A 27,365-nucleotide genomic window follows, 5' to 3' on the forward strand; every position below is an offset into this window, starting at 1 on the left:
GCAGACTTGGGGTGTCCGTCCGCCCCGGGGGGCGCCGGAGCCCGCGTGGACGCGAGGGGTGGGGGAAGGGAGGCCGGGAGCGGCGGCGGCCGCAGAGACCCGGAGCCCCGTTTTAAAGATGGGGGCGGATTTTAAACGCAAACAGCCGGCGGAGGGGAGGGGCCGCGCGGCAGGCGGCGGGCAACTTTCCGCGCCGGAGGTGCGGCCGGAGGGGCGGCGCCGGCGGAGGCGGGAGTCGGGGGCCGAGGGGAGTCACTTTAAAGGCTCTTTCTTACCCACAATGCTTTGTGGGGACGTTGACAAGTGGATCCAAGATGGCGTAGAAAGTAATGACAGGTAAGTCCTGACTTCCCCTTTCGCCGCCGCCGGGACCGCTCCGCGAGCTGCCGGCGCCCTCCGGAGAGGCGCTGGGCTCCCCTCCGGCCCCTCGAGCCCCGGAAGGGGCGGCCCCGGCGCGAGCCGGGGGCCCGGGCGGCCCGCGGCGGGGCCTGGGAAGCGGGGCTCGTCGAGGCGAGGCCCGGACGCTGGGGCTGTTTACAGCCGCTTCCCCTCCCGATCCCCTTCCCCTCCGCCGGGGGCCGCGCCGCCCTCCGCCCAGGCCTCGGAGCAGGCCTCGCGGACCCCGCCGCGGGCCCGCGGCAGGCTCGTCCGCGCCGGGCTCCCGGGAGGCTCGCGCCCCTCGGCGGGGTCGCCGCTGGGGGCGGGGAGCGCGCGGGCCTCCCACGCCCCGCTCGATTGCCCCTCTGGGATCGGACTTCTGCCCGCGTGGGGGCGGGGGCCGGGAAAAGTGGGCCGGGGGCCCCTGCCTCCCCAGCCGGGGGTTGTTTCCTGAGCTTCACTTTCTTACCCCCCCCTTTCTCCGCCCCCTCCTCGGAAATTCTCATTGGCCCACGAGCACATCAACAAAAATAAAAACAGACGATCCTTTCCGGAGATTGCTCTAAGACTCCCCTTTTCTAGAGCTAAAGGACTGCAGTTTCATCTAAGGAACTTTGATTCCTCTCTCCCCAAATTATTTGAGCTTTCTGTACCCTCTCCTTTGCTGAGGATCCTCCAGCCCGGTTTGGAAATCAGGGTTTTAGGATTCTTCTTGGATTGAGATCCTCAGGTTTTGTCTGAAATTCAGAATTGTTGTTCCTTCACCCTCGCCACTTACACTTTTAAGGCAAATCATTAATATAATAATGTATAACTCCAGACATAGTGGATTTCTAGAGTTGGGTGTGGGGGAGGGGGTTGGGGAGTAGAGTTGTCCTGGCTCGCTTGTTCTGAATTTTGCACTTCCTTAAACTCATATGAAAGGATTTCGTCCCCTTCGTCTCTTCTTTTTAATTCTTTTTGAAAGTCCAGTCTGTAAGAGATGACTTTTTTATGTTTTGGATTTTAAGGGCGTTTTATAATTTATTCTTTTTTATTTTAAAGTAAAACAGACTCATTAACAAAGCTGCATACTGTACCATTTTGGTAGCTTTTTCCATTTGAAATTTAGGTGCCCTTTCACTTCACGTTGATAGAACGTTTGCTACTACTTATCTTGTCTCTTATTGGTGTTGTACAGACACATTTTACTTTTCTGTTTGCCTCAGGAATTGGATGAAGTAATTGATCACTAAAGAACTACAGTGCTGGTGAGATGTGTAAGGTGAGACTGCAGTTAAAAATGATTTCCCTTTTTCCTTCTTTATTTTAATCAAGTCATAAGGGTAAGACTGAAGCTAAGTAATTGGATGGGACTATCTTTATTTTCAAATGAGTCCCTCTGTCAAATGGGTGTAGAGGCTGAGCTGGATTCAGAAAAGAAGACTGTGTCAAGTGTACAGACTTTTCAGGGACTCCAGCACACACAACGGTAGTGGAGCTTATCCAGAGCCAAATGTTATTTGGAGCCATCCTTGATGAGTGTCTTTTCCAGGGGTAATTATAGTTTGCCTATTTAAATTTCCTTGTGTAACTTTAATTGAATGTCTTAATTTTATCTGTGTCGTGGTGTTTATCACTTGCTGTACATCGCGTGTCAGTGATTGTGTATGTGGATTTTGTGTGTCTTGTGTCAAGTACACCCTTTCCATTGGAAAGAATTATTTTAGGCAAATCCTGCTTTTATTTTCTGAAAAATGGAATAATGCTGGTCTCTCTCGTAATTATTTTGAATTATAATAGTATTAAGTTTTGGTTAACATTATGGAGAAGACTGGCTTTTCATTGTTTTCTGGTCACATGTAATATGTGAAGTCAGAGTGTTGCTTTACTTAAGCCAACTTGTGAGGCTTTGAATTTACAGAACAGCGCTGATACATGTCAATGAACAGCACTGGGGAGAAGGAGAGTGGTTTGCTAATTTTACATTCTTCACAAGCAGTTTTCTCAACTTGAAAAAAATATCTTTTTTAAAAAAATTTTAGGCATTGTAGATGTACTATACAGTGTGTGTAAGTGTGTATGTCTATAAAAATACTTTACTATGTTTTATTGAGAACATGTAAGTTTTGGTAGATTGGTTACTGCAGTTTTTTTTTTTTTTTTTCCTTTAATACATCTGGATAGCCTTTGTATTTTGAAATCCTCTCTATCACATGTCTAGAAGAATAAGCTGTGCTTTATTTTTTTCGAGATTGAGGCATACAATTGACATTTTTGCCTTAAAAAAAAAAACTTGGGAGAGGAAGGTGGACATAAACTAAGATCCTTTTCTAAATGCACATACCACGTTTGGTTGTGTTTTGAAACTCAATAGTGCTTGTGTGTATCACGTATATTTTTTATTTTTATTCTTAGAGCAAATATGGATTTAAAAATTTATTTTCAGCTTACTGATGGAGGCATATTCATGGCTTAGATCTCCCAATGTGTACCTTTGTTTTTTTTAATTTACATATTACTTTGTGGAAAGAATCACCTAATCTACTTTCTGGCCTATGGAGATGTTTGTTTATAATCCAAAAGGGAATATTTAGAAATAGATAATCTTATATGGCTAGTGTTGTTTGGCCTGAACTGTGTTAAGAAATTTTCCACAAAGACGTTTTCCACAATTTTCACACCTGTAGATCCTGTGAAGTGTTAATATTCACTTCAAAGTGAAGCTGGTGTTTGGCCACCAAGCAGGTTTTTACACAAAGCATTCTCAAATGGGAAGTGCCATAGTGTAGAAGTTTGGGTGAAGTGAGAGTCTGTGTCTTTGACGTGAATAAAGACACAGCTTTTTCAGTCTGTCCTTTTGGCTGGGGAGTAGGACACTATTTCGTGGAAGGCTGTAGTTTTGGGGAGTCAGTAAGTACCTCTCTATCAGCTGGTACACTTGGATTTTGCGATTATTACCAAGAAGTTTCATTTCTGATACCATAAATACTCAGACTGGATTGTTTCAAAGTCTGTACACAATTTATGGACAGACCAGTGTTTCACTGGAAAAGGGAGTGATGCCAAAATAACAGTAGAAATCACTCCTACTTGCAAAGTGCCTTGTGGAATTGAAGAATATAGAGCATGCTCACGAAAGGCTAAGAATTTTGAGGAGGGCTCTACAAATAGGTAGACCAGACCTTACACATGCAGTTTTTTCTCTGTTTAAGAAGCAGGCACGGCATTGATATCAAATGCAAATAAGCCTCTCATTATCTGTCCGACTCTATTTTTAAGACTCCAGATACATGCCCAGCACAAGAAATAAGGTCCTTTGCCTATTGTTTTAAATGCATAGAAAATTTGGGGCCAAGTTTATCAACTTGGCAAACAAGAGAGGCAGAGGAGCTACTTAAAAATTATAAACAGATTGTTATGGTTGTTTATTTCCATCAACTTAGATAAGTATACATGCAAATATTTGATTTCCGAGTAATATTTTGAAATGTTTTCTAGGCGGGAACTATGATATGTGTGGAGAGTGTGGCTCCTCCAGCTTACGTTCATTTAAGTTACTGGCTGTAGTCAGGGTGATTTCTATAATGCTGGCTAGGAGCAGCATAAAACTTAGTGGTCTGTTACCTCTGAGGTGGCTGGGATAATACCTCTGAGTTAACCTGAATTTAACAGAGTTAATATTTTTCTTTCAGTAATAAATAGTAGATGTAACATGAAGATTTTTAATTTCTATATATATGTATACATATGTGTGCATATATCTTCTTTTTTTTGTAAAGCTACCACTTGTCTAAAGCACATTGAAAGCTTTCAACATACTACTAAACAATCACATTAACTGGTTTGCTCATGTAAGTGGTACTGGGTCAGTTTCTCCAAGAGCAGGAAGTTATCTGGTAAAACCAGAGTTGGTGTGTTCAACTTGTTTTGACCCCAGAAACCCCTGATTCATCATTAGGTTCTTCAACGAATGCATGGCATATTTTTTGACTGAACCATTTTGAAGTGTGAATGTTTGTGATTTTTGTCATTTCTATGTCATATTTTAGGTGTTCTCTGCACATCTGAATTTGCCTTTTTGCTTTCTTCTGTGGATCTTGTATGAAAATATTCCTGTGAGGCGAGCTTCCTATCAGTGAGCAATATGTGTAAATAATATAGGTTTACAAAATTACTTATTTTTATGTAAAACTGATGGCATGCCATGGTAAACAAACCTGAGCCATGGTTAAGTGTATAAAGTAAAAAAGATGAAGAAAAAAGCCTCTTCTCCTTCCTCCACCTGCGGTCCTGCTCCCCTGATCTGAGGCAGAAACAGTTGGTGTCATCGGCTTCTGGAGGAGCCCTTTGCTGAGGCGCCCTGGCAGCTGGAGGGTGGGGAAGGCATGGCCACTGAGCTCGCTTACATGCTGTGCAGGGACGAGTCCGCCCTTGTTTCCTGTGATGTTAAGTAATATTGATAATCTTAAACTTCCATCACTGTAAGATAACTGTGACTGAATTGTTAGTCAAACACTGAAACTGTTAATTGCATTGTTAGGTTGGTACAGTTTTGATTTGTTGATCTTCTAAGAAAATAAATATTTGGAAACTGAATTCATGTAGCGTTAGGGCTGGGAGTAATGTTGGTAAATTAGCATCTGTGGAATTTTATGGTGAGACGCACAGTATATTTACTATAGGCTTGTTATAACTCATTATCTTTCCTTTAGTTTTCAGAACAATTTCAAGATAGTTGTTATTTCTGCTTTGCAGAGGAAATTTAGGCTAAATGTGAATTTACTCACGTAAAGTCACAAGACTAGTAAGCAGCGGCGCTGCGTTGTGCCTTGGAAGGGGCGTGCTCTTCCCATGTGATGGGCTCTGCTGTTTGTGTCTAGTCTCTCTTATTTTCTGCGTGAGGAAATTGAGGCCTGGAGGAGGCAAGCGACTTGCCCAAGGTCACACAGCTAATCAGTAGCAACATTCAATCAAGCTTTTATCTCTGGACCCTTATCTCAGGACTTTTGGTCCTGGCTGGTTATGCTACATTTTACTGAAATACTGTGGACCAAAAGACCATCTTCTGTGACTACTGGATACAAATGCTTCAGAACTGATATGTCAGCAATCCTGTTTTCTACTCTGTATTAAAAGATTCCTTCTCTCTCTTTCAGAAATTATAAAGAGCTCTGATGGGCTATTTGGGTAATACCCAGTGCAGTGAACTGCAGGTGAGTAAGGCTTGGGAGAACCTTGTTTAGAAAGAAAGAACTTGATGGTGCGTGAGAAGAGTCTTAAACTAGAGGAGTGTCTGCTCAGGAGGAATGAGGTGGGACAGCGTGGAGAGAGCAGGGCTCTGGCGCAGCAGTTGGACCTGGAGCTTCGGGTACTGATGGGATGATGGTGAACAGACCACCTGACTCTTCGTCAGTGTGTTTGAAGAGAAGTGAGGATAGGTTAATCTTACACTTCTGTTTTGAATGAGTAACCGCACAGGAGTTCAACCTATCTGCATAAGATTGGATCTTAAGAGTGCTTCAGGTTTCATGTCAACATTCTTGAGTGGTAGTCACCCTGTGCTCTGATGAGCTGGTTAAGTATTAAATTGTTTGTTTTTCCTGTTATCTGCTGTGTGCGTGCGTGTTGTCATGGATGACTGTACATGTCTGCATTTTTGAGGATCTAGGTACTGAGAACAGATCAGTGGAACGCAGGTTCAACTTTTTTTCTAATGGTTGTGTTCACTCCACACAATGGTGGTTTTAGTCTTTCAGATTACTTATTTTTTGCTGAAATGCCCTAAGAAAGACAATTTAGTCTTGAGTATTATTTCACAGTAATTAGTATTCTTAGTCTGTTATAGTATCTTGGCCATTCAGTAGTAAACTTAGAAAATGATTGTACTACAGAAAAAATTAGAAGACTGCTTTAATATGGTCCTTCTGGGATATCAGTGCTAAAATTAGTTTTTGATGTATTTTCAGTGCTAGCTGCAGAGACTTTAATGTGATAATGCTATATATTTTTAAAGTTTGTAATTAAACTCTGGCTTGGCTGCTTGCTGATGGCTAAAGTGAAACATAGTTGTAGGGTTCTTTGTTTCTTGAGTTGCGGTAGTTTTGCACGATTCATTGTCCACAGGTTCCTGGGGATGATCAGAAGACTAGTTGAGCTAGTTTGTTAGTCCTTGGAAAGCTGGAGTCTGGGTTGTTGTTGTGATAAAACAAGTACTGAGGGCTCTCAGTTAAGGCCAAAATGAGTAGTAGAAGAGAGGCATGGACCTCTTCTTGAGACCGTGTCAAATTTATACCCTGGAACCCCTCATTTCCTCAGTATGGTAAAATTTTGTCTTATATGATGAAGTAATTTAAAAATTAATATTAAGTAAATTGTTAAATATTTGAGTTACCACCCTCAAACAGTTGATTTTCCTTTTGGCATTCCATTAAAAATATATATATATATTTACTGTACTCATTTTTAATTATGCACATAATTTGTATTTTTCCCGTATACTAAATGATGAAACATTTCCATATTATAGGTGTCACAATTTTAATTTACATGATTACACTTTGAGAGGCTGCAGACAAGTCATGCTGTCAATAATTTATGTTAAATCTTTTTATGTTAGGTATTTGTTTTGCTCGCTGATTTTCAGTTAATACTTTAATCTACATTGTTGTAGATATTGTATTTTTTTCTAGCTAATTATATCTTTAGGATAAATTTCAGAATGTATTGTTGTGTTAAATGATATGAATGACTTTATGGCTTTTGATATTGGGTTGGCGATAAAGTGCGTTCTGGATGTTGTGGAAAAACCCAAGCAAACGTTTAGGCCAACCTAGTATATATCGTGGTACTGTTTTTCAAGAGTGTTACACCAGTTTGTACAATTAACAGATACACAGACTTACCTCTTTCACCAAAACTGGATAGAAATACATTTTTCTTTGTAAGTCCTTCCTTGTTTCGTAGTGTAAAGTAGCACTTGCACTTCTTAGTTCTACACTGTTGGATTTTTCTCTTTGAGTCTCTTCATGGTGAATTGTTTGTTCATATCCTTGGCAGTTTTAATCAATAAACTATTGATGTGGGGCTTTGGTTGGTAAGGCAAATAGAACCAGCTAATAAACAGGTAGTCGTTAAAAAGATGATCCGAACAAGTTCAGTGAGAATATTTAAAGAGAGCCCGGCCTGGATGGTGAGTTTTCTTGAGAGGAGTGGTGAAGGGGAACAGGTGAGTTATTTCAAGGTCCAGTTCCTCAGTTACCCTCAGGTGTCCGCTGTGCACCACGCAAGGCCCGCAAGGGTATCAGGGCACATCCCGGCTGGAGGAGGAAGCTGCTCAGGACCTGCCCAGCTCGGGGCGCTGGCTGCTGAAGTCGCTCTGGAGGGCTGCGGGGAGCGCTTTCCGGAGCCTCGTGTGCTCGTGGTGGCATGCCGCTGTGCTGCTGTGCTTCGGAAGCTCAGTTCAGAGGGACGCCAAGATGAACAAAGCATCGTTTCCTTTGACAAGGAACGAATCGCCTAGTGGAGAGAGTTAGGGACACCAGAAAGGACTAATAGGAATTTGAAGGGTGCCGTAAGAGGGGTTCCGTGGAGGGGTGACACTGCCCCCTTGGGGCTATCGGGGAGCACGTCAGCTGCACCCGCGTGAACACGAGAGGCCGTGGAAAGAGGAGGGCATTCCGGAGGGACGGACTGCCAGAGCAGCGGCGGAGCCGTGGGGCCGGAAGTGAGGCTGCATCCGGAAACCGCGTTATCCCGGTTTCCTGGACTCTGGTTACCTGAAGGCGAATGTGGACGGTGAGGCTATTGAGAGGTCGTGACTGGGTTTAGGAGAATGAACGTGAGGGATTGGCAGTGGGGCTTTTTGTTGGGTCCATGGTGATAGCCCAAGACAGGGGTGACTGCCTGAATTGGTGTCCCTGAGAATGAAAGGAGGTAATGGAGTCAAGAGGTATCTTGGAGGTTAAGCAGAGAGATGTGCTGATTAGGTAGGAGGGAAGGGAACCATCAGTTCTGTCTCTCAAGTCGGAGTTGAGGCTGAGGTTTTTATGGCTGGATAGCTGGAAGACATCAGGAATATGGAAGAATGGGTCTTAGGGGTTCAGAATAGAGAAAAGACAAGTTGCATTTTGTGTGTTGAGTTTAAGGAGCTAGTAGGAAGCCGAAATGAGTATTTTAACCCTGGAAGGAACAGATGAGTTTAGGGCCCAGAGGAGTTAAAGGAATCAGTGAGGTCTCATAGTTAAATAAAGCAGAGTGAAGAATGAAGCGTCCTGATTCCCACTCTAGCTTTCTCTTCACTGCCTCATAAGAGAAGGTTCTCTGCTGTGGTATGCTCGATAGAAAGCTAGAAGTGGCAGAGTTTATGTTGGGAGTAAAGAGTTTATTTTTTATTTACTTTTTTTTTTTTAAACTATGGAAAATTTCAGACACACGGAAGTAGGATATAGTCAGTCTCACTGTACCTGTCAATCCAGCGTCAGTAGCTGTTGCTCTTGTTTCATCTGTTTGCATCAGTTGTACTGAAGCAGGTGGGATACAGTGTCTTGGTGCACTCGGACTGTGCGCTTTGCAGGCAGGGGAGCTGAGCAGTTTAGCAGGGTGTGTGCTGAGTTTTCTGGGTGGGGGTCTGTAGTGAACAGAAGTGGGATTCATTGCCAGAATTCCTGGGGCAAATCACTTACATCTTCTGAGTTTTACTTTCTCTGTGAGATGGAGATAATAATGCCAGCTTCACAGAATCTCTTGAGATGAGATATATAAAAACCATCTGTGAACTTGGAGGCCCAAGTGTGATACAGATTTAGTTGTCCGTAATAACAAAAAGGTAGTGCTGTTCCTTTGGGCTTCTATGTTGCTGGCATGAAATTTATATTATTAAATACATTGTTATTCAACAAATACTTACGTGAAGCACCTGAGGCTTCAACAGTGAACAAAACAGACAAACCTGCAGCTCTCCTGGAGCTCATGCTCTAGGTCTGGAGGATAACAGGAAGCTCATACCTCAGTAGTGCTTAGTGTGGAGCAGACGCTGTTCTAAGTGCTTTCATATTTCACTCTGTTTTATTCTTGCAGCAACTGTGAAGTGTAGACTGTTATTATTCCCATTTTGCAGATTTGGAGATGGAAGCAGATTTTTAGGCAGATAGCCTCAGGTCACAGTGCCACGATTCAAATGCTGGCAGATCTGGCTTCAAGCCTTTACTCTTAGCCCCATTTTAGAACTCTTCAGCTCATTCACAGCGTACTAGTGTTTGATACAAATAAAAAAGGTAGGCCCAGATTCTCATTGAAATGAAAACACAAACACGGATGAAAACAATGGCAGTACATGGTTCTCTGTGGATGGCGTGTATTAGTACTCTTGCACAGGGAAGTACTTTTCTCCCTGACTTTGGTAGGCTGCACCGGCTTTCGTGGATTCTTTGGGTACAGGTGGCCAAGCCAGTGGAAGGAAGTCAGTTTTCTGCTGGTACTTGGGGAGAGTCTCTTCTCGAATGAATCTCCTCGTTTACAGCTCTTCTTCCTTGTTTCTCTTGCTCCTCTCTTTCCTTATCTTGAGGAAACTCCCTTCTCTGCCTTGCCTGTTCTGACCCTCCTTTTCCTCACAGTCTCCCTTCCCAGTCTCCTCAGCTGCCCGCGTTCTGAGGGATTTCCTGCCTTCTGCCTTCGCCTTCTCCTCCCTAGTCTGCCTCTGTCAGCCATCCTGGGCCTCGCCCTCTGTTCTGACTTTCCTAAGTTTGTTCAGTGGGACTAATATCAGGACCTGTTTCCTGTCTCTGGCCATGGCTCTGCCAGCTCTCAGTCCTCCTCTGTGGGCAGGGGAGGTTGGGAAATGGGCAGTGCGCATTCCTTCAGTTTGCACCAGGATTAGGACATGGGCCTCACTGCTTTTAAGGAGGGTAGGAGGGTATTATGACTTATATACTTGAGGTGTTTTTTTTTTTTTTAATTCTGGTAAAATATATGAAACATAGCATTTATTTTAGACCATTTTAGCATGCAATTCAGTGGCATTAAGTGCTTTCACCTTGTTGCGCAACCGTCAGCACCATCCATTCCATCTCAGAACTTTGTCATCGTCCTGACTTGAAGTTCTCTACTCATTAAACACTAACTCTCCATTCCTCGCTGCCTCCTGGCAGACATCATCCTGCTTTCTGTTTCTGGGATGAATAAGGCCCGTTTGTACCATAGGTATCTCCTATAAGTGCACTTACATAGTGTGTGTCTTCTTGTGACTGGCTTATTTCACTTGGTACGTCTTCAGGGTTCATCCATGTTGTAGCATGTGGCAGGACTTCCTTACTTTTTAAGACTAAGTAATACTATTGTATTACTTGCTTCCCAGGTGGCACTGGTGGTAAAGAACCCACCTGCCAATGCAGGAGACCTAAGAGCTGTGGGTTTGATGGGTTTCCTTGGGTTGGAAAGATCCCTTGGAAGAAGACAAGCAACCTATACTCCAGTATTCTTGCCTGGAGAATCCCATGGACAAAGGAGCCTTGGGGGCTGTGGTCCATAGGGTTGCATAGAGTCAGACACGACTGAAGTGACTTAGCATGCACACATGCAATACTGTTGTATGTAAATACATTTTAAAGAATCCATCCAACTTTTGATAGACACTTGGGTTGCTTCCACCTTTGGGCTTATTGTGAATAATGCTGCTGTGAACATGGGTATATATATATCGTTCAAATCCCTACTTTCAGTTCTTTGGGAAATACCCAGAAGTGGAATTGGTAATTCTGTGTTTAATGTTTTGAGGAACCCCCTTACTATTTTCTATAGCAGTAACACCATTGTATGTCCACCAGCAGTGTACAAGTATTCTAACTTCTCCACTTGCTTGTCAGCACTTGCTTTCTGTTTTTTTAATAGCAGCCTTCCTAATGGATGTGAAATGATAACGTATTCTTGTTTTAAAGGTATTTTATGTAGAATTATGGGCTTCCCTCATGGCTCAGTGGTAAAAGACTCCCCCTGCCAATGCAGGAGACAAAAGAGACACGGGTTCAGTCCCTGGGGATCCCCTGGAGTAGGAAATGGCACCCCACTCCGGTATTCTTGCCTGAGAAATCCCATGGCCAGAGGAGCCTGGCAGGCTGCAGTCCATGGGATTGCAAAGAGTTGAACACAAGAGTTTAGACTGAGCAACTAATCAATAGCAACATGTAGAATTACAGAATTTCAGGACTAGAAATGGTGTTAAAGATTTCTAATTCAGTTAGCTGTAGACAAGAAAGAACGTTCTCCTGTGTCTTAGCATTTCCACCTCTTTCCCATTTGAGAAAGGCATTTTGGGCAGGTGGTTCTATACTGGATCTTAGGGTCAAAATGAACTGTGTCTGACCCAAGGTTCATGGAATACAGCTTTGTAAGAGATCTGCTCTTCTGTTCAGCCAGTGACTAATTTCTTAGGCTTCTTTACAGTTTCCAACTGTGTCTTCTGAGTTATTTCATCATTTTTCCAGCTTCTTTAAGGGATGAGGTAGTGGTATTCAAATAAACAGATTTATTTTAAAAAAACTAGGTAAGTTAGAAATTAATGAGCCCAAGATCAATATAAACTGCTCCGATGATAAAAAGACTATATTCAATATTAATTGGAAGGAAATGTAAATATTATTCCTGGGTGCTAGCTATAATTTCTTAGTATGTAAAATAAGCCATCCCTTTTCAGTCTTTTTTGGAAAAGATGAATTAAAGTATAAAATACAGTATATTTTATATTTATGAGAAATTATAACTTCTAGCCTATTTTGGGTTTTGGATCATTTTTTTAAGTTAAAGAAAATTTAGTTTAATTTATATTATGACAGTCTTTAGGCCAGAGAGCAAAGTTATAAGAATAGTATAATCAATACCCAATTCTTTGCCTTATATCAAGATTTGCATTCTCTGTTTCTCTGTCGAATAGAATTTTTTTCTTCTGAGCCAGCTGAAGGTAAGTGGCAGACATCTTAGATGGCATTTCATTCACACTTCAACAGGTGTCTCCTAAGAAGGAGAGCATTTTTCTTTATAGATATAATACCATTATCACACCTAAGAAAATAATTCAGTAATACTAATGGTTATACTGCCAGGTATCAAGCCCATATATAATTTTTCCCATTTTCCCCACATGTATTTCTTTATTTTTATCCCTTTAATTTCTTTTGATGCAGAGTAGTTACCTTCTTCCTTTTTTGTTTTTCAGATAATTAAGCACTGAAAGTGAAAGTCGTTTAGTTGTGTCAGAGTCTTTGTGACCGCATGGACTGTATGCTGCTGCTGCTGCTAAGTCGCCTCAGCCGTGTCCGACTCTGTGCAGCCCCATAGAGGGCAGCCCACTAGGCTCCCCTGTCCCTGGGATTCTCCAGGCAAGAACACTGGAGTGGGTTGCCATTTCCTTTTCCAATGCATGAAAGTGAATAGTCCATGGAATTCTCCAGGCCAGAATACTGGAGTGGGTAGCCATTCCCTTCTCCAGGGGATCTTTCCAACCTAGGGATCGAACCCAGGTCTCCTGCATCGTGGGCAGATTCTTTACCAGCTGAGCCGCAAGGGAAGTCCAAGAATACTGGAGTGGGTAGCCTATCCCTTCTCCAGTGGATCTTCCCGACCCAGGAATTGAACCAGGGTCTCCTGCATTGCAGGCGGATTCTTTACCAGCTGAGCTATCAGGGAATTAAGCATGTTGCTTGTTAAAAAATTAGAAAATGCAAATTAATTTTTAAAACTCTGTCATCTACCACTCAGAGATACCTACTTTTAATACTGGAATAATTGCAGACTTAGAGAAAGTTGTAAATGTAGGTCAGAGTTCTCATACATTCTTAACCTGCCATTGTTAATATCTTACATTTTTAAGATACATTTGTCAAATCTAAGAAATCATCATTGGAAAATTAGTATTAGCAAATTTCCAGATTTTATTTGAATTTCTCATTTTCCCAAAAAGCCCATTTCCTGCTCAGCGTCCACATTGGATGTTGTTGTCATGTCCTCTGGGCTCTGACAGTTTCTCAGATTTTTCTGTTTTTTTTTTTTTAATGACAATTTTTGAAGAGTCCTGGTTCAGGTATTTCATAGAATGTCCCTCAATTTGGATTTATCTGATGTTCTCCCTATGATTAGACTGGAGTTAAAACTTTGGGGAAGGAGATATTTACTTTTAATATTTTGTTTCATCTTTCTCTCTCTGGACTTTTTATATAAAATATTCTCTCTATATATAGATACATATCTCTCTCTATATATAGAGATATATATTCTCTCTATATATGTTATCTCTCTATATATAGATATATAGGTATCCAGGCCCAGGATATAGACTATTACTTTATAATCTGCTAGATTTTTATTTATAAAATGGGACTGCACTGTAGATATTATTTTATAATCTGCTTTGGTTATTTCACATCTTTCAAGTAACCCCTGGTCTTAGTTTCTGTAAAACACTGTTCTGAATTTCAAACATCTGATTTGAAAATATAGTTCTAAAACATAGACTGTTGGTAATTTGAAGAGAGCCTTTAAGAGGAATGATGGTGGTCATTGTGTGGTACCCTTTTGTTTTAATTGTGCAGTTGGCTCTCTTATGTTGGTTTGTGTTTAATTACTGTTATGTGTTTGCAAGGCTACACAGATAATCGGGAAGGGAAAATGAAGAAATACAAATGACAGAAAATGTTTTATAATAAAATTCTCTTGGCAAGCAGCAACCTTTTCGCAAAGTCAGCCTTTTAATATAGTTTACTTGCTTTATAAATATGGTTTTTTGTTTTTTCATGTCTTTATTGATTAGTAAGCATGTTAAATGATTTGGCAGGAGGCTCAAAGTCTTCAAGAAATAATTTGGAATTACTGATCCAGAACTGCTGACAGTTCTCAAAAATGGGTTAGGAAAAGTCAAAGTGATGGATGGAAAAAAAGTCTTAATTTTAGCTCGTGATGTAACTTTTCTTAAATTTAGAGTTTCTTTTTTTATAATTTACTAAAACAGATAGTAGACAGTCCATCACGATATTATTTTATGTATTTAAAGCATTTTGATTTGCTATATTGAATTTCATTCATTCTGGAAATTAGGAGAATTTACCTCTTTAAGAAAGAGATTATTCAAAGTAGAATATGATTGATGATCTTAGCTTTCCGTTTTCTTCTCAGTAGGTGTACTCTGTCTTCTAATACTTCTTGCATACTCAGTGATTTTATAAGTTTTAGAGGAAAATGCAAGTCTGGCCGAATATTAAGCACAATACAATAAATAAAGCTTTTTTACTTCACAGAATATTCTGTCTGTGTATCCCATAGATTCATCACAGATTCTAGTTTTGGATAAAAGCAACTGCATTTTAAGAGAATACAACATCCCTATGACATTGCTATTTGAATGAGAATTGAGTTTGGTTCAGGACAGTTCCTGGAATGCTTGGCATTTAGGTTACCTTAGGTCAACTCTTTTGGAAATTCAATTAAAGTATTTATTGAATGGTTTTAGTGAATAGGATGGTTGTCATGGGAATATAGATGATATAAAACAGGACTCTTATTTCTAAGATAGTTGTATTGGTCAGAGAAGGCATCCAAGATAATGACGTGTAAGAGGCAGACCATCCTATCAGTTCAGTTCAGTTTGGTCGCTCAGTTGTGTCCGACTCTTTGCAACCCCATGGACTGCAGCATGCCAGGCCTCTCTGTCCATCACCAACTCCTGGAGTTTACTCAAACTCATGTCCATTGAGTCATTGATGCCATCCAGCCATCTCATCCTCTGTTGTCCCCTTCTCCCACCTTCAATCTTTCCCAGCATCAGGGTCTTTTCAAATGAGTCAGCCCTTCACATTAGGTGGCCAAAGTATTGGAGTTTCAGCCTCAACATCAGTCCTTCCAATGAATATTCAGGACTGATTTCCTTTAGGATTGACTGGTTGGATCTCCTTGCAGTCCAAGAGACTCTTAAGAGTCTTCTCCAACACCACAGTTCAAAAGCGTCAATTCTTCGGCGCTCAACTTTCTTTATAGTCCAACTCTCACATCCATACACGACTACTGGAAAAACCATAGCCTCTACTAGACGGACCTTTGTTGGCAAAGTAACGTCTCTGCTTTTTAACATGCTGTCTAGGTTGGTCATAACTTTTCTCCCAAGGAGTAAGTGTCTTTTAAAAAATTTTATGGCTGCCGTCACCATCTGCAGTGATTTTGGAGCCCCCCAAAATAAAGTCTGTCACTGTTTCCACTGTTTCCCCATCTATTTGCCATGAAGTGATGGGACCGGATGCCATGATCTTTGTTTTCTGAATGTTGAGCTTTAAGCCAACTTTTTGACTCTCCTCTTTCACTTTCATCAAGAGGCTCTTTAGTTCTTCTTCACTTTCTGCCATAAGGGTGGTGTCATCTGCATGTCTGAGGTTATTGATATTTCTCCCAGCAATCTTGATTCCAGCTTGTGCTTCATCCAGCCCAGTGTTTCTCATGATGTACTCCGCATGTAAGTTAAATAAGCAGGGTGACAATATACAGCCTTGACGTACTCCTTTTAGGAAGACTATCCTATAGGAATTAATTTTGGTTTTGGGAGGATCATCCTTAGGGTAATAGACCTTGAAGTGTGCATTTAAAGCTGGGCAGGATTTAGGTCCACAGAGAGGAGGGAAGGGTGTTTGTGTAGAGCAAAGGCGTTGGCAGAGACTCAGGCTGGACTGTGCTTGGGGCCTGTGTGGAGAACGGTGGGAAGGTTCTGTTGTAGTCAGACTGTGGGTGGCCTGGTTATTTGGTGATGAGCTCGGGTACTATTTTATAGGATGCCATCTCTAAAGTGACTCCTGACTGTCTAACCCCTCAGGAAAGAGTATACACTTTCCTGCCGCAGGGTCCCCCACTGCTGTGATGTCCAGTGGGGAGAAGGAGGCACGTTCTGCAGTGGGTTCCTTAATACCGTATCAGTCTGGCTTTTCTTTCGTCACAGTACAGTAACTTTCTAAAACAGTCTTGTTTTCAGGATAATAATTGGGTTTCCACAGGGAAAATAACAATGTGTGAGGCAGACAAAATGCAAATTACTGACTTAAAAAAATGAATCTCTAATTTTTTAATAGTATTTCTCTTGTTTAAACTTTGTTATGTAAAAAACATATATTTTATTGTATTTTTCTTCAGGTTTCATACGGTTTTTATTATTTATATAGTTTAATAATTAAAGAGAAGGTGGGGTCTAACGAAGGACTGATCATGGATGTTAGTAATTTCTATTCAGGTGGAAATAATGGTAACGTTTAGTACAACTCATCGATCTTCTAAAACTTTTACAAATGCAGCCTGATTCATTCCAGCCAAGTTAATTATGAGGTAGATAATTTTTTTCCCCTAATGGAGACAAATGTAAAAGACAGAGATACAGAAATAATCTTCAATTTAGGTTGAAGAAATTTTAGTTACTGCTATTGGTTCCTGCTGTTTGATCATAGTTCATTTTTGTTTTTTGAAGTCTGTCTCTAATCAAGTAAGATTTAATTTTTTAGAAATAAAAGAGGACCGTGACTAATAAGAAAAGTCAATTTTAGGATAATAATTGAATATTTTAAAAAATATAATGGTATTAATACATTTCATGACTTGATTTCCAGGTGATCTGTTGGTTTTCCTTGTACTGTCACAGAAGGAAGTCCACACTGGTATGAGAATGATGCTTATAAATCACCACCCTTCTTATCAGCGGTCACTGAACATGTCGTAGTCCAGGCCATTCTGCCCAGCACCTCTGTGGTGAACTGTGGATTTCATTTTTCTTCCCATATTTACTTTTGGTCCCGGACCGGTTTTCTAGCTATGATGGAATTCTTCAAAAGTATCCTATGTTTTTTATGTAGTGAACTACTCATTGATCTGTTTGGAGAAATTCTTTCTGAGGCTATATTCTTGCCTCTGAAATGTACGAAGGGAAAAGTACAGGTTTTCCATTTATTAACAAACTTACCCTTCTTTATCTCTTTGCAGTTTTTAAAATCCGTGTCCGTTGTGACATTGATATTCATATTTTAAAAACGAATAACATTTTTTTCTTAAAATAATTAAACAGTAAAACGGACTTTTTCTTTTAGTAATACAGTTCTATTAATATAACGTGTAATTGTGCAGCCATCAGTACAATCAGAATACAGAATATTATCACCCCCTAAAATTCCCTAATGTTATCCTTTTAGTTAACTGTCCCCATCCTATAATGTCTGCAACCACTGATGTTTTCTCCACCCCTTTAGTTTTATCTTTTTGAGGATGTCATATAAATAGAATCATGAAGTATGTAAACTTCTAGACTGGGTTCTTTTACTCTTTGAGCTTCATCTAAGTTATGGCATAAATTGAAAGCTTGTTCCTTTTTATTACTGAGTAGTTTTCTATTGTCAGTAATTAAAGGACATTTGGGTTGTTTCCAGTTTTTTTAACATTTTTGAATAGAGATGCTGTAAACATTTGTGTACAGGTTTTTCTGCAAACATAGATTTCATTTCTTTAAGGTAGCTGCTTGTGGGGAGAGGGGATTGCTGGATGATATACTGAGTGTATTTTTAATTTTGTAAGAAGCTGTCAACCCTCTTCCCAGAGTGACTGTACTATTTTATATTCATACTAGCAATGTATGAGAGTTCCAGCTATTCTACATCACTGACATTACCATTATTTTTCGTTTAGCCATTCTAATAGGTCGGAGAAGGCAATGGCAACCCACTCCAATGGTACTCTTGCCTGGAAAATCCCATGGACGGAGGAGCCTGGTAGGCTGCAGTCCATGGAGTCGCTAAGAGTCAGACATGACTGAGCGACTTCACTTTCACTTTTCACTTTCTTGCATTGGAGAAGGAAATGGCAACCCACTCCAGTGTTCTTGCCTTGAGAATCCCAGGGACGGGGGGAGCCTGGTGGGCTGCCATTTATGGGGTCGCACAGAGTTGGACACGACTGAAGTGATTTAGCAGCAGCAGCAGCAGCATTCTAATAAGTATATAGTAATATCTAATCAGGAGAAGGCAATGGCAACCCACTCCAGTACTCTTGCCTGGAAAATCCCATGCATGGAGGAGCCTGGTGCGCTGTAGTCCATGGGGTCACGAAAAGTCGGACACGACTGAGCGACTTCACTTTCACTTTTCACTTTCATGCATTGGAGAAGGAAATGGCAACCAAAAACTCCAGTGTTCTTGCCTGGAGAATCCTAGGGACAGGAGCCTGGTGGGCTGCCGTCTATGGGGTCGCACAGAGTCGGACACGACTGAAGTGACTTAGCAGCAGCAGCAGCAGCAGCAATATCTAATTACGGTTTTAATTTGTGTTTCTCTAATGACTGATGCCATTGAACATCTTTTCATGTGCTTATTTGCCATCATTATATCTTCTTAGTGGAGTATCTTTTGCCCAGCTTTTCATTGGGCTGTTTTCTTCCTCTTGAGTTTTGAGAATTCTTCGTATATTTGGATACAAATCCTTTTTCAGATATTTGCAATTGGTTTTCTCTGCAGTTGCAGTGATTTGCAAGTGGTTTTCTCACAGTGTTTAGCTTTGCTTTTCATTCTTTTTCATTCTTTTAATATAATAGCATTTTTCAAAGAGCAAAAATGTTTAGTTTTGATAAAGTCCATTTCATGCTTTTTTTCTTTTTATGTATTATACTAAAATGGAAAATTTTCTTTTAATAAATTTCTATTCTATGAAAGTGGTAAAAAGCAACTTAGTGATGGGAATGTTCTCATAAAGTTGACTTTAGGGGAGGGTGTGAATTTTATCATTTTCTGGAAAAGTGGTGCTAATTAATATACTCCGTAGTTTGGGGACCATCTAGAACTTTTGCTTAACAAAAGGACGCAATTGGTTTAGTTTGGTGAGGGTCTTCACACTTTTTATAAAAAATGGTAATCGCTAGCTGGTCGTAATGCAGAACTATGTAGGAATTAGTCCTTAAGACTGTTCCAGGGTTAAAGTAGTGCTATATTATATTCACAATTGATGCTTTTGGGAGTGTCTTCAGTTTCTGCTCCACTGGAACATCGCTAGAACTCACAGTCAGTGTCCTGGCTAAAAGTGTGAGCTACATCAGAATGTCTAGATTTGAATCCTGCCCTTTATGTACATTGTAACTGTGGGTGAGCAACTTAACTTCTCTGTGCTTCAATTTCCTTATCTGTAAGTGGGAATGATAATAACACCCACCTTGTAAGGTCATTATGAGGAAATGAGATGACACAATATACATTATATATCTCAGCAGCGTCTGGCACAGCATGTGTTCAGCAAATGGCTCTTGCTATTACTTGTATTATTATTGCTGAAATAGCTTTATGATAAAATTATTTAAACAAATGTTTTGTAATATTTTCAGTAGTCAGGATAACCACATGTCACACTAAGTCATTTTTCTTCCATTTTTTCTCAGTTATTATGAAAATGCCCACGTTTTTCTCTTAATACTCTTTATTATTAATCAGTAATTGTGGCCTAATTGTTACTAATTATCATGTATATATACACTGTTTTGTAAGAGAACTATCAGTTTGTTTTTCACATCCTGTGAGGTACTAATCAGATATGCACATACATATCAATTAGCTTCCCGCTGCCTGAAACAGCACCAAAACTGGCTTAGGCCAGAAAGAAATTTGAGTTAGGCTCACCTAACTACAAAGTCAGGCACAGCAAGCTGGATTCAGGACTCAGGTGAAGTTGTTGGGGCTCAGGTTCTCCCCGTGACTCAGCTCTGCCTTTTCCTGGATGGACTTCAGTTGTTGACGTTGCATATAGAAACATGACTGCAGCATATCCACCCCCTGTAGCTGCTCAGAGTTTAGATTCAGCGGGAAAGAGCACCAGCCTCTTTCCCAGAAGCCTCAGCAAAAGTCTCATGATGTCTCATTGGTTCTTATGGGGTCACATATCTGACCTTGAGCCAGTCTGTCCCTGAGTTTGGGGCTTTGAGACTCAGATTGGCCAGTTCTGGTCACATGACACTCGTTGATTTTCTTTTCTTTTCTTTTTTTGGTGGAGCCCTCTCTTCAGGGGCCACATTTCCTCAGAGTGGGGGAGAGGTAATGACTCAGAGGGGAATCATGGGCTTTTATTACCAGAAAAGGGGATGGCTGGATACTGGGTGGTCAAACAGCTTAATGTGACATTAGGCTCTTTTAGTAGATCAGAAGCAGATCACAGGAGTCAGTGGACGTGGATTCGAATTTTGGTTTCTGATTCCAGCTTTTTCGTCTGTGAAATTTTTTGTATTGGTGGGCAAAAATCCCACACGATACGGCCTTTGATTCTCTGTAGCCTTAGTTGCAGAATTATTAGACTGAAAGTTGGAGGTTGCATAGGAAGCATTTTTCTACTTTCTGGTTATAAAAGAAAAGAGAAGCCTCATGGCTTGCTATGTTTTGTAATACTCAGCATCATATTTCATTTATAAATTTGTCTCATTTATAAATTTGATGTATAGTTGGTAGTGTGATCCTGACTTGAGAAGTATAGATTTTGTAGCATCAGTAGCTGCTGCTCAGCTGTGACCTTGATCAAAAGGCTGGTTGACAGTAACTATTCAGATAGATAATTAAGCCAGCTGAGATAGGAATGGGGCTAGAATTTATAATTAATAGGTTTTTGAAACCTTCTCTTGTTCTTTCTCCATGTCTTTAGGATTTTTGTCCCTGAGTCATGGAAGACAGAAGAGCTGAGAAGTCATGTGAACAAGCATGTGAATCACTGAAGAGGCAGGACTATGAGATGGCCCTCCAGCACTGCACAGAGGCCCTCCTTTCTCTTGGCCAGTACTCCGTGGCCGACTTTACAGGGCCCTGTCCGCTGGAGATAGAGAGCATCAAGATCGAGAGTCTTCTTTATAGAATTGCCTCCTTTTTGCAGCTGGTGAGTAGACATTGTCAATAAGCCAATGGTAAACCATGTTAAATGACCTTTTTCTTTGAGTGGGGACTGTTGTTGGTCATTTCCTCTGCAAATCACCAAATTCTGGGCTGAGGAGTTGTGTGAAGTGGCTAGGGATTGCTGAATGTCTTTGATGGCAAGCAACTGTGTTTTTAGGACCTGAAAGTTTTACTGTTGTATAGCATTTTTTTACTATCCACTCAATTCAACAAATATTTATTGAATGCATACTATGTGGTGGATGCTGTTCTAGGTATTTGTTTTATGTTGGTGAAAAAGAAAGATCTCTCCCTAGTACTTTTTCTAGTATTGTGGAGGGGCAGGCAATAAAGAATAGGCATTATAAGTAAGTAAACACTTTGGATTGTTAGAAGGTAACAGTTTGCATGAAAAAAGACATAAAATAGAAGGTTTCTAGGGTTAGGGGTAGGGTTGCAATTTTTAAGTTACAGGCAGAGGGAACTTCAGTGCAGACTTCCTCAGGCAGGAGCATGCCTGCTGCATTTGAGGGACAGCTCTGGAGTCCAGTGTGTGGGAGTAAAGCACATGATGAGGGAGTGCAACAAGGTGGCTAGACCCTGTGGGGTCTCCAGGTCACTGTGAGGTCTGGTTTCTGTTCTGCTTGGCAGAGCACTCTTGTGGGATTTTGAGCAGGGCAGTGGCGTGATCTGATATAATAGGAATTATTTGGTCTCTGTTGAGAATAGAGTTTAAAGTATAAGGGCTAAGAGTAGATGCAGAGACTAGTTTGGAAGCTATTAGAATAATCTAGGCCAGAGATTAAAAGACACTTACTCCTTGGAAGGAAAGTTATGACCAACCTAGACAGCACATTAAAAAGCAGAGACATTATTTTGTCAACAAATGTCCCCGTCTATTCAAGGCTATGGTTTTTCCTGTGGTCATGTATGGATGTGAGAGTTGGACTGTGAAGAAGGCTGAGCACTGAAGAATTGATGCTTTTGAACTGTGGTGTTGGAGAAGACTCTTGAGAGTCCCTTGGACTGCAAGGAGATCCAACCAGTCCATCCTAAAGGAGATCAGTCCTGGGTGTTCATTGGAAGGATGGATGCTAAAGCTGAAACTCCAATACTTTGGCCACCTCACGTGAAGAGTTGACTCATTGGAAAAGACTCTGATGCTGGGAGGGATTGGGGGCAGGAGGAGAAGGGGACGACAGAGGGTGAGATGGCTGGATGGCATCACTGACTCAATGGACATGGGTTTGGGTGAACTCTGGGAGTTGGTGATGGACAGGGAGGCCTGGCGTGCTGCAATTCATGGAGTCGCAAAGAGTCGGACACAACTGAGCGACTGAACTGAACTGAACTGAACTGAGGCCAGAGATGAAGTGGCTTAGATCAAAATGGTAACCATGGAGGTAGTGAGAAGTGGTTTGTTTCTGGCTATAATTTGAAGGTAGAATGAAACAGATTTCCTAGTGTACAGAAGGCAGAGAGTGAGAGATCTAGAGCAGTCATAGTTCACTTACTTTGACTTTTTCTGTCTGAGCGTTTGGAAGAGTGGAGTTGCCTTCCACTGAGATGAGGGTCTGTGGATGGGGAGCAGGTTTTATGGGAAAGAGTTCGTTTTAGACACACTGAGTTTGAGATGACACTTAGATACCCAGCCAGAGATGTGGAGTAAGCAGCTGGATGTGCATGTGTGAAGTCTGGGCTGCAGATGTTACTTTCAGAGTCTGTGGTCTGTGGATGATAAGAGCCTCAGGCCTGGGTTAGATCACTAGGGAGTGAGTATAGACAGGAGGAGATGACTGAGGACTTGGTCTTACGGCACTGGTTTAAGAGTTGGGGAGAAGAAGCAAAGCATCCTGAAGAGCAACCCATGAGGCTAAGGAAAACTATGAGAGCAGGGTGTCCTGGGAGCCAAAGGAGGAGAACCTGTCCAAGTGAGCAGATGTTCAGCATGTCCATTGCTGGAATAGACGTGGAGAATTGAGAATCGACAAAAAATGACAGTGTATCTCCATGGGTGCATGTAAATATGTCTGACTGGTGGCAGCCACTGGTGATTTACATGGGGTGGGGAGTGAGAGCTTGATAACAAAGAGTTTAAGAGAAAGTCAGAAAAAAAAAAAATCAGATGGAAGGAATTTGAATACATGATACAGACAGTTCTTGAGGAGCTTTGCCCCATTGAAGCACACACACACCCAAAAGGAATGGAAACTAGTGGGAGACGTGAAGTCAAGAAAAGGGTTTTTTCAGATGAGAGAAATAAGAACTTGTTTGTTTATAGGACTAAACTGAAAGAAAACAAAAAATTAATGATGTATGAGAAACAGAAGAGGCTTGCCAGAGCGATGTTCTTGAGCATATCTGCACAGGTGGTAGGCCTGTGGGACAGGCGGGAGGCAGAGGGGGGCAGGAAGTAGACAGTCGGGGTGGTGACCCTCATAGACGGTCTCTGCAGGACAGCTGTTCACTCAGCAGAGTGAGGAGCTGAGGATGAGGATGGGGTAGAGGGTTCTGGTGACTTGAGGTTAGAGGAGGTGAGAAAGAGGGAGTAAATGGCTAGGGAAGTATGCGGTGAGGTTTACTTGGAGAGGATTGTGTAATCCTCAGCACATGAGTTAGCCTTGGTCTGTGAGTAGTAAATTTGCAACATTAATGATTAAACTTTGAAACAAAGCTGCAGCCTTTTGATAAAATCTCTGTTTTAAGAGGCCTTGAACTACTAAACTTTATCTTGTGTCTTTTATTTTGCAGAAAAACTATGGGCAAGCTGATGAAGATTGTAGGCATGGTATGTGTAAAAACAAGATTCTCTTCTGCTTTGAAGATTTTGAAGTATTTCATTGAGTAATGTTTAAGATTTGATATTTTCATGTACTGATTTCAGTGGTGATTTTAATATGGAAAAACTCCACTTTGTGGTGATGACTAATCTGGGTGCTTTCCTGGCATGACGGGCGTGCACGTGAGCATGGTCCCTGCTCACGAGTGGTGGCATTGCTGCCACTCCCTTGGGAACACTGATAATGCCCTTTGAAAGTGTGTGAGTGTTTTCAGTCAACAGAGAGCTATATTTTAAGAACTATAACACATAACACACATTGATCGAAATGTTAAGCTTGGATAAATTGGAAAGCTGGACCTCTGTCTCCTACAGTGTTTTTTTCCCCTTCATTAGAAGATTTTCCTTAAAAGAGACTGACTAGAATGCTCTTTGGTGCTTTTTCCTGCTTTCTTTTGGTCAGGAAATTGATTAATAAGATTCTTGCTCTTTGGGTGCTCATAGACTAGAAATCCTTTTCTTCGAGATTGCTGCCGTTTTCTAGAGTGAGTCTAGGAGTGAGTGGGAGAAGGGTTCAGTGTGCATTCTCACACACTCTTGGTGAGAGTTTTGCACAGCTCAGTGATTTGGATAATGGAGTGCTTCAATTATCTAAATGGGGAAGGAGGGCTGAGGTGTTTAACGTAAATTAAAGTTCTTTTCCTGTTTGTTCTTTTGTGTCAAAACTTTTTCAAAGTACTAGCTATTTTTGTTGTAAACCTTACAGAATGTAAATCTTATCTACTTCTGTAACATATTGGACACATTGAACCATTCGTTGACGATACAGTGACCTCTCTGTAAACCTTGCTTCATAGAATTGTGCACCTTGGGAGAAGACTGGCCTTTGAGAGATACTGAGTGCAGTCTTTACTACCTGTAGATGTTTAAAGGTTGCTAACAAGCCATATAATAAGTCGAATAACATAGAAGGGCCCCTGCCCCTCCCCCTAAGAGGAGGTCGTGCCGTTAGTGTGCTGCATCTTCTTCACCTTTCTCTGTAGTGAGCGCAAATGCTCGTAATACATGACATACGTACATGGGCTTTTTATTTAAAAATTAAAAAAGAATTATGTGATCATAACAAAATTGCTTGCTTTCTTAGCAATATAGATCATGGATATCTTACTGAGTTAATAATGCATCAGCTCCAGCTCCTATACCATAGTCCGTGGTGTAGATAGCCACCATTTATTCAGCTGTTCCCATGGTGGTGGGCGTTCGGGTGGCTCTACTTTTCTAGTTTGTCACAATTCACCCTGTAATAACCATACATTTTTTCTCACTGCTGCCTTTGTTTCTGTGTGGTAGTCTTAAAAGTTAGATACCTGGATGAAGGAGTTTTAAAAATTGAATGTCTGGGTTAAAATATACATATAATTTTAATAGACACTTTCGGATTAGTTTCAAATGCACACATTTTTAAATAGTTCAGAAAAAAATTAGTGAAGTAAAGATGGCAACCTCAGTTTTAAGAATATGAATGCTTATTATACTATTTACCCTAGTTTCTCATTCTAAATTTTTCATAATTTAGAAAATTATGAAAAATTTTCATATCTCATTTCACCATCTTACATATCAGCAATATGTGAGAATGCCTGTTTCCTGTGATCTCACTAACTGGAACCTCTCAGTCTTGACATTGTGACAATCTCATGTGTGAGCAATTGCCTCTTTCTTTAATTTTCGCTTCCTTGAGTACTGATGAGGTTGATACTTTTCATTTTTTGGAGACATACAAAGTCCCGGTAGATTAAAGGACTTGTAGAAAGTTGTGGAAGAGTAAATGTTGTTGGTGCAGGAGCACATGGAAAAATGTTGCATTTTTTGTTAATTGTTTTACTTGGCATTTTAAAGTTAGGTATTATTTTACAACGGCTGAATTAACAATATAAAAATTTAACCTGGAAACCTTGGAGATGAAGGCTAGGCCTGTTACCTGGAGTGTGAGCATAGTAGCATGAAAGTGTGTGTGTGTCCAAGCTCACCAGACTGTACATTGGTTACGTGCAGTTTTTGTGTACTGATTCTGCTTCTGCAATGTGGGGAGAAAACCACTGTCTCAGATAAGGTTGTAGTGAAGTGAGTGTGTGCTTGTGGTGGCGGCGGGCGGGGTATGAAGCAGAATACAGCTTGGTCATATGTTCGTACCTTTGACCCACTAATCTCAGTTCTGGGAGACTGTCCCAAGTAAATATTTCAAAAGAAGGAAAAAATTGTCTGTGGAATGGTTTTCATTGTGGTGCTGTGTGGTAAAGGGGGAAATTGGTTAGCTTGCAATAATGGTTCAATGATTACATTCTATGCATTCCTTGTAAGAACATGGAAATGCTTAGTTAATGTAAAGTTGTTCATTTGAAGTAGACATTTGGAAATAATGTCAAAAGTTTATGTGTATATATTGCTAGTTGTAGAGTTCTGCTTTTATATTATATATAATTTTTTCCTCTTCCCTTTTGGTAACTTTTTTTTTTTTTTTGAAGTATAGTTGATTTACAGTATTACTTTAATTTCAGGTATACAGCAAGGTTATTTTTATATAAGATAAAATACCATGGTTAGGCAGTTAGTAATAAAAAACAAGACCAGAGTCTCGGCCTTTGTTAATTATTATACTGGTTTGTATGCTGGGTGCCCGAGCAGCTCCCTCTGCAGGGCCCCAGACCTAGTTTGCATTTGATGTACTGCAGGATCCCTTGCTGTCAGTATCAGCTTGCATTCCTTGCAGCTCTCAACAGGCTTCATTGCAGCTACCCTCCCCTCCTCTCCCTCCACTTGCTTCTGAGCCTGATTTCACTTTCTCACACAGGGATGGGAAACCAGCCAGGCAGTCTTTGTCATGGAGTTAAAAAATTTAAATTCTTTTTTATTATGAAAAACCTACAAGGAGAAACTAGGGGAAATAATATAATAAGCATTCATATTCTTGAAACTTAGGTTGTCACCTTTTTGCCATATTTACTTGATTAATTTTTTCCTGAACTGCTTAAAAGTAATTATAGATACCATGATATTTATTCCTAAATACTTCAGTATGCATCTGTAATAAATAAGATCATAACTGTATAACCACAGCATTATTATTAACCTAATAAAAGTGACCATAATTCCCTAATATCCAAAACCCAATCCATAGTCAGATTTACCTGGTTGTCCCCAAAATGTGTGTGTATGTGTGTTTTTTTTAATGGCTGATTTGTTTAAGCCAGGAGCTGATCAGAGTCATAAGATTTGAAAGTTGGAGTTCTGCTTTAATAAACAGATTCTGAGTGAGGACTCAAGGGCATCTTGAG

The 27,365-nt window shown here is 40.8% G+C and overlaps 1 protein-coding gene across 29 annotated transcripts in view; it reads left to right on the forward strand.

Moving 5' to 3' along the window:
- Positions 1–287: 287 nt before the first annotated feature.
- Positions 288–27,365, forward strand: part of HELZ (helicase with zinc finger) — a 152,661-nt gene continuing 125,583 nt past the window's right edge. For 5 of the 29 annotated variants that reach the window (XM_086355701.1, XM_086355711.1, XM_086355731.1 and 2 more), the window contains exons 1-5: positions 288–336; positions 1,587–1,642; positions 5,517–5,573; positions 21,028–21,255; positions 24,003–24,039. In XM_086355701.1, coding sequence (XP_086211827.1) covers positions 21,046–21,255; positions 24,003–24,039 — 247 coding nt within the window. In that variant the 5' untranslated portion in view covers positions 288–336; positions 1,587–1,642; positions 5,517–5,573; positions 21,028–21,045. Of the gene's footprint in view, positions 337–1,586; positions 1,643–5,516; positions 5,574–12,565; positions 12,729–16,979; positions 17,028–21,027; positions 21,256–24,002; positions 24,040–27,365 lie in introns of all 29 variants that reach the window. The other 24 variants (XM_086355702.1, XM_086355714.1, XM_086355732.1 and 21 more) reach the window with 8 other exon arrangements.

Source organism: Bos grunniens, chromosome 19, assembly GCF_055505025.1.
Source record: "Bos grunniens cultivar Pamir isolate PY7600 chromosome 19, Bosgru_T2T1.0, whole genome shotgun sequence".
Classification (NCBI taxonomy): domain Eukaryota; kingdom Metazoa; phylum Chordata; class Mammalia; order Artiodactyla; family Bovidae; genus Bos; species Bos grunniens.